The 7325-nt window shown below is 44.0% G+C and overlaps 1 protein-coding gene across 2 annotated transcripts in view; it reads right to left on the minus strand.

Annotated features, from left to right (window-relative positions):
- Positions 1-7037, minus strand: part of LOC126988803 (solute carrier family 23 member 1-like) — a 37222-nt gene extending 30185 nt beyond the window's left edge. The window contains exon 1 of one of the 2 annotated variants that reach the window (XM_050847224.1): positions 6927-7037. In XM_050847224.1, coding sequence (XP_050703181.1) covers positions 6927-6947 — 21 coding nt within the window. In that variant the 5' untranslated portion in view covers positions 6948-7037. The remainder of the gene's footprint in view (positions 1-6926) is intronic. The other variant, XM_050847228.1, reaches the window with a different exon arrangement.
- Between the last annotated feature and the right edge of the window lie 288 nt (positions 7038-7325).

A 7325-nucleotide genomic window follows, 5' to 3' on the forward strand; every position in this document is an offset into this window, starting at 1 on the left:
CTACTACTACTACGTATAAGAAGCCAAGGTCATAAACAAAGTAGAGAGTTGGAACAGTGGGAGAACAGCCAAGCTTGAGTCAACGTGGGAGTGCGGCGTGACAGTAAAAATGGCTAGTGTCAGTACTCGGCTCTCGTGGTGAAAAGGTGAAACATTGAAGAGGAGATATCACGTTACACTGGCAGAGGCAAATATGAGGGGGCGGCTAATTGAAGAGTGAAGATGTACGCCTGCACCCACGCCCGCACGCCCAGCAAAGTTAGAAGCGCCTCGTTTGATGCTATTCCTTCGACTGACACACATATAGAGAGGGTCTTAAGGGCTATTTCCAGGGTAGTTTTATGACCCTGGTGGTAGTCTGCCCCTTACATTTAGTCATTAGCGCGGGTTTTGTGAATGCCGATATTGTTAACGCCCTGTACTATGCCGCTAATGCCTTGTGAATCACGGACGCTGGGGTTACATGGCAGTGGGGAGGTTGTGTTGGCCCTGTGAACCTTGGCCTAAGAGTCGCCTTCAGAGGGTCGTCAGGCTTGCCCTCACACCACTCATATAACCTACTGAAGGGAGAACCAACCAGGGACGCGGGGGTTACATGGTTAAGCGGAGGTTGTGTTGGCCCTGTGAACCTTGGCCTAAGAGTCGCCTTCAGAGGGTCGTCAGGCTTGCCCTCACACCACTCATATAACCTACTGAAGGGAGAACCAACCAGGGACGCGGGGGTTACATGGTTAAGCGTTGGTTGTGTCCCGCACTGTGAACGTTGGCCTTAAGATTCGCCTTCTATAGGTTAAAGTATTAACGAGTCTGGTATTTGACTTAAAGACGACGGCTCCGGCCAGCTTGTAACTAACTCTTTAATGTAAACTAAACTATCGGACAAGAATTCAGTTTTTTCTTTCCTGGGTAGAGGTTGACCTTATTTCAGGCAGAGAGTTGGAGGAGGACAGGGATGAAGCGGAGAGCCGAGCGGGGAAAAAAAGGAAAGTTTCGTTTAGTCGGCGCAACATCTGTGGTCATATGCCGGAGCCGAGCAGGGAAGTGGTGACGGAGGCCGAGAGGGGAGATTGTGTGCCTCTTAATTCGTTGTAACAAAAGAGAACCAGTTGTTACTCTGATTAACAGCCTAACTTTCCGAGAGTACATAGTGACGGTTTCATTTTTTTTTACAACAAAGGAGGCAGCTCAAGGGCACAAAAAAAGGAAACAATAATAAAAAAGCCCGCTACTCGCTGCTCCTACAAAAAAGAATCAAAAGAGATGGCCGAAAGAGAGGTCAATTTCTTATCTATCTATCTACCTACCTATCTATCTATCTATCTATCTGTCTATCCAAACACACACGGACTCACACAATCCAACCTTGCCCATGATGTATTCTCATTTTCTACTTTTGTTTCTTACGTTTCACTGTAGACCCCATCACTACAGCCTACCTGCCCTACAGCCAAGGCGTAAAAAAAGTCTGTTAAGTCAGTTCGTGCGGCGCAGGGCTGCAGTGAAGGCATGTCTGATCCCTGACCAAGGACGTAGAGGATCATATTTTTAAACATTTCTGCGCCCAAGAACACGTAATTTATTAGTCTTTCGTGGGAGTTTAGGGCATTTCCAGGGGTACTTTTATGACCCTGGTGGTAGTCTGAGCCTTCTTCTGTACCGTGAACCTAAAAGAACACTCATTAGAACTCGATTAACCTCCTTTTTGGCCTTTGGAAATACTTGATGTGAGGGGTGGGAGCATCTGACACTACCAACCAAAGGCTCCTAGGACCGTCTCGTAATAAACTAAGCAGAACACTCGCAGAAAATCGCCGATCCCTTGCGACCAATTACCTCGCTTCCCTGTGGCGGAAAATGAGAATTACGCTAATGATAAGTCGGGTAAGTGGATTCCATTAAGGCGGGGAGGGGCGGCCCTTTGGTGAAGGCCGCGCCGCCATGATTGCGAGGGTCACTCTGATTGAATTTCACCTGTTCATTATCTCAACTATACTCCCTTGACGTGCCGGTGACGCGTCCGAGGCTGCAGGCGACACCACCTTCCTTATTCAGCAACCCTCTTTGTTAAACGTGTTCGTGACGTGTCCCATTGCTGCAGGCGACATCACCGACTCAGTGATGCAAGATATGGGGATTTTGTCCCTAGATTTGGGGATTACGGGGCACTGATGGGGACATGGGGACATTCACTCTCGATTTGGGGACTTTTGAGGCTGAAAATAATATGCATTTTATCGTTAAAATTAAAATAATATTATTGATATAAAGGTTAATAGAAAACATGAGGTTAAACCGGCGGCAAGGAAGAAGTAAATTTATGAGGCCACGGTTGTTGTTGATTGTTTAATATTATAATAACTGGCGCCGCAACAGCCGGGGTCACATGGCGGACTGAATGCGAATGAGCCAGAGCTAAAAAAAAATAGACGGTAAAGTTGTCGACTTGGGTTTTTTAACGTTCAAAGGTTCAAGAAATCAATGATTACCATGAGTTTTTGGACGATTATAGAACCTGCATATATGATATCATGTTATGTGCGCTCTATAGGCATTACTATCAACACCAAGTCTCCGTCAACATCGCAACAAGGGCCGGATCGTTAAACACTTCCTCGCCCAAGCACACATATTTGACAAGGGTTTCATAGGAGTTGTGGGCCTTTCCAGGGGTAGTTTAATAACCCCGGTGGTAGTCTGACCCTTCTTCTGTACCATGAACCTACAAAAACACTCATTAGAACCCGACTGATCTCCGTTTTGGCCTTTGGATATTGTTGATGTGAGAGGCAGGGTCGTAGTAGTAGTAGTAGTAGTAGTAGTAGATGTTGTTATTGTTGATGTAGCTGTAGTAGTAGTAGTAGTAGATGTTATTATTGTTGATGTAGCTGTAGCATACCTAGCTCAGACTTGCCACCATTGTTAATTTCCTTCACTGTATCGAGCATTTAGCGCACACACGCCTCTCATCAGGTAAGCAGTAATTCATTAATAGTGTACACGTGCATGACATTTGAGAGGTTCTTTGGATTACTATCATTAATATCTTGATTAATATTTCTGTGTGCTCAATAATAATGTGTAAACGATTTTTCTGTTATATTATTACTTTCTTTGGATTATTGTCACTAATATCTTGATTAATATTTCTGTGTGCCCAATAATAATGAATATACGATTTTTCTGTTATATTATTTCTTTTTTAATTACTGTCCCTAATCATTTAATATATTTTCCTGTGTGCCCAACAATAATGTCTAACGATTTTTCTGTTATATTATTTTTTTATTACTGTCCCTAATCATTTAATATATTTTCCTGTGTGCCCAACAATAATATCTAACGATTTTTCTGTTATATTATTTTTTTTTATTACTGTCCCTAATCATTTAATATATTTTTCTGTGTGCCCAACAATAATGTGTAAACGATTTTTCTGTTATATTATTTTTTTTTTTAATTACTGTTACTAATCATTTAATATATTTTCCTGTGCACCCAACATTAGAGTTTACATGATTTATCTTTTAGACTCTTTAGATTAATACACAAATATTTTCTCTTTCATTATCTTTTTCCGAGCACGTCTGGTCCGCTGTTTACTTTTACTTATTGAATATTTACATTTTACTTTCCTGTCAACCCAACAATAACGTTAACGCGATTTTTCTTTTAGATTTTTTAGATTAACAGAACGAATTATTTCATTATATTTTTCCGATCACGTCTGGATTGCTGTTTTCTTTTACCTGTCTCTAATATTTACAGTTTCTTTTTATCTTTACCCAACAGAAATGCTATACGATTTTTCATATGGATTCTTCATATTACAAGAATCAACATTTCCCCTTCCATTATTTTTCCCCTCACCCATCTGCCTTGCTGTTTTCTTTCACCATCCATTGTGTTTCTTGGTCCTCGCCGCCCCGCCTCCTAGGTACTCACACACTCCCGGCCCTCGCTGCAAGGGGAGCTGGAGTGTTTGAGTTCCGCTCGTCAGTAACGTCGTACAAATATGAAACCAATTGGCTCCACCAGCGACACGCCAGCAGACCTCTCCTGCCTCCTGCTGTAGCCGCTCTTTCTGTATCGCTCCAGAGAGGCTGCTGTCTTCCGCTTACTCCTGTACCTACTCCATATCCCGCGCCCTCGTCATAGCCGCCACCAGATGAAGGCTCATGGTCCCACATACTCAAATATTTCGCAGCTCACACACCGACATTTGATAAGACTTTGGTAGAGGTCTTTGTGGGAGTTTTCGTGGGTAGTTGTACGAGCCTAGTGGTAGTTTGACAAGGTTTCTGCGCCCCGAATGGAAATCACTCGTAAGAACTCGACATATCTCATTTGGAGCCTTTGAAAATAGTTGTTGTGTGTGTGTGTGAGAGAGAGAGAGAGAGAGAGAGAGAGAGAGAGAGAGAGAGAGAGAGAGAGAGAGAGAGAGAGAGAGAGAGAGAGAGAGAGAGAGAGAGAGAGAGAGAGAGAGAGAACGCACTATACGCCACACAGTTCACAGGCTACAAGTGTTTGCTACTCGCCTCAACTTTTCGAAATTAGCCACGCCAAAAAAAGTGCCGAAATGACGGAACATGGCACAGAAAGTTTGAAGGTTAAACACGAGAGGACTGAACCCGAACGAGGAGGTGAGGTGGGGTAGGTGGGTTGGTTGTGGTGGTGGTGGGTGATAGTTGGTGGTGTGGTGGAGTTTGGTGGTGGAAGGTTGTGGTCGTGTGGTTGGGTGCGTTTGCGGTGTGGTGGGAGAGGGGGAAGATGAAGGAAGGAAGGAAGGAAGGAAGGAAGGATAGAAACATGGAAACATGGAAACATGGAAGGAAGGAAAGGAAGGAAGGAAGAAAGGAAGGAAGGAAAGAAAGGAAGGAAAGAAGGAAGGAAGGAAGGAAAGAGGAAGGGAGGCGGGAGAAAAAGAAAGGAAGGAAGAAAGAAAGAAAGAAAGAAAGAAAGAAAGAAAGAAAGAAAGAAAAAATGTCTCCCTTGATATCTATTCTTCACTATTCTATTATCTTTTATCTTTCATTTCCTTTAATTTATCTTTTTTTTATTATCTCATGTGGGTGGGTCGTTTCCTGGCTTTCATGGGGGTGACCTAGGAAGGGTTGGGCGTTCGGGGGTCCTATGGCAGCCCTATTGATCCTCCCTTGAAACAGAGCAGATGTAGCTAACCCGGGAGTGGGTCTGAGGGTCGGTATTGTCAAATGCTCCCACCCCTCACCCCAACTATTTCCAAAGGCCAAAAAGGAGGTTAATCGGGTTCTAATGAGTGTTCTTTTAGGTTCACGGTACAGAAGAAGGCTCAGACTACCACCAGGGTCATAAAACTACCCCTGGAAATGCCCTTAACTCCCACGAAAGCAAAGTGAATTACGTGTTTGAGAATATGGCCCTGAAGCATGTAGGATCTATTTTCTATTCTCCCTTTCCCTTTATCAGCTGGTGTGTGATTGAATGAAGAAGAAAAATGATGATGAGCCCCCAAAGAGTCGTATTATCAATCACATCCCGTTGGAGTGTGTGAAGATGTGTATAGGAATATATATAATCTGTGTAGAAAGATGATTATGCCATGAGAAAAGGTCGTATGTTAAATCCTCTTGGGGTATAAGTATGTGTGTCTCTATAGGAATACGATTATCATTTGTTTTTTGGGAGGGAGGGAGAATACACTATAGATGCGCGTGGCCTCGGTGCTCATCTCCGTCGCATGCCATGAAAAAATAGCAAACCACGCCAGAGAAATGGTTTATGAGAAGTTATACCCGCAAGACAGCCTTCCTGCGTCTATATCTCCTCCTGCCTACGACTTAAACTCTCCCCTGGCTTCTCGTTCCGTTTTCTTTGGTTGGAGCAGCGTCTAGAGGGCCTTTTACCTCCTCCTTTTGTCTCTTGCCCTTGTAAAAAAAATAATAAGATGACGAACTGCATAAGAATACCTGCGAATATTAACCCGGTAGTTGCGGGGATCAAGTTTCTTAAAGGCCCTTCCCTTTAAGCAAGAAAAATGAGAAAAAATCATCACTCACGCAAACAACTTCATAATGTATATCAACGCATTTGTGATCAGTTTAGGCATCATCTATTTTGGGGGGTTTATATCATGGCAAAATTTGGCCCGTCACTGGTACGCTGTAAACCCACAAATTTGACCCGTCGCTGCTACCGTGTTAACGTGGGCCTGAACAGAACTGAATCCAGGAAGCTGAGGCGTTGAAAGCATTAATATTTGAGCCTCCCAGAGTGTTGGAAGCTCACCCACATGCCGTCGAGGAGGTCTTCAGTCAACCCTAAACTTGACCGACGAGTTTGGTCAAAAGAAGCACTGGAAGGGAGGTGGAGGGGTGGGGTGGGGGGTGGGGGGGACTGACGACCAAGCAAGTGTCATACATCACGGCAGTCACTTAGAATAAAACTTACCCCGCACCATTAGGAAAGACTTGAGGGAGTTCAGCCAAGAGGAGCAAAGGGGGACAAAGGACCAGCAAGAGTCGCACATCACGGGAGTCACTATAAATAAAATTCGCCCGCGCCACTACCGGGCTGGGCCGTCCACTATGCCCCCCAAGAGAGCCTCCCGACGCAAAGGGCTGAATGTGAGTAGAAAAAAAGTTTATATAAAGGAAAGGAAACTAAAAATATATAGACAACCCCTGGAAAGAAATCAATCTCTCTCTCTCTCTCTCTCTCTCTCTCTCTCTCTCTCTCTCTCTTTATATTAACTAGAGTTGAAATGCAACGTTTTGGAGCAATCTGATTAATGTAGAATCACTTAGGTTTAAGGCCATACCACCTAGTCTGGACCATGGGATCTGTGTGGTCTGATTCTCTATGTATAAACTCTCTCTCTCTCTCTCTCTCTCACACATCTCTCCTTGTATATGAAGATAATAATAAATCGTGCAACTATATTTTCCTACCTCCCCTTCCTGTCCCTTCATGCCTCTCCGCCCTCTTTCCAAACAGCTCGACTGGACGTGACCGGCTGGAGTGTTGTAGAGTGTGCAGGGACAGGCCTCGAACCATACAGAGAATCGTGACTTTTCTGTGCATGGAGGAAGAAAGAGAGGGAGTCTATGAAAGGTGCAAATGCCTCCTATACTTCTCCATCAAATGTGCGAAGATATGTTTGTAGCTCTGTGGATGTTCTCTAAAAATACAAAACATTTTTTCAGTCACTGCCGAGTGGCCTAAGACTACCTACATGCTGTCCTGAAGACCACCTATCAACTCGGACTCTATTATAGATTCTCTCTAAAAAGAGGATCAAAGATGAGCTCCGGGGGACAGCATGAACCAAGCAAGATGGCGCCACTATA

Source organism: Eriocheir sinensis, chromosome 70 (genome assembly GCF_024679095.1).
Source record: "Eriocheir sinensis breed Jianghai 21 chromosome 70, ASM2467909v1, whole genome shotgun sequence".
Classification (NCBI taxonomy): Eukaryota; Metazoa; Arthropoda; class Malacostraca; order Decapoda; family Varunidae; genus Eriocheir; species Eriocheir sinensis.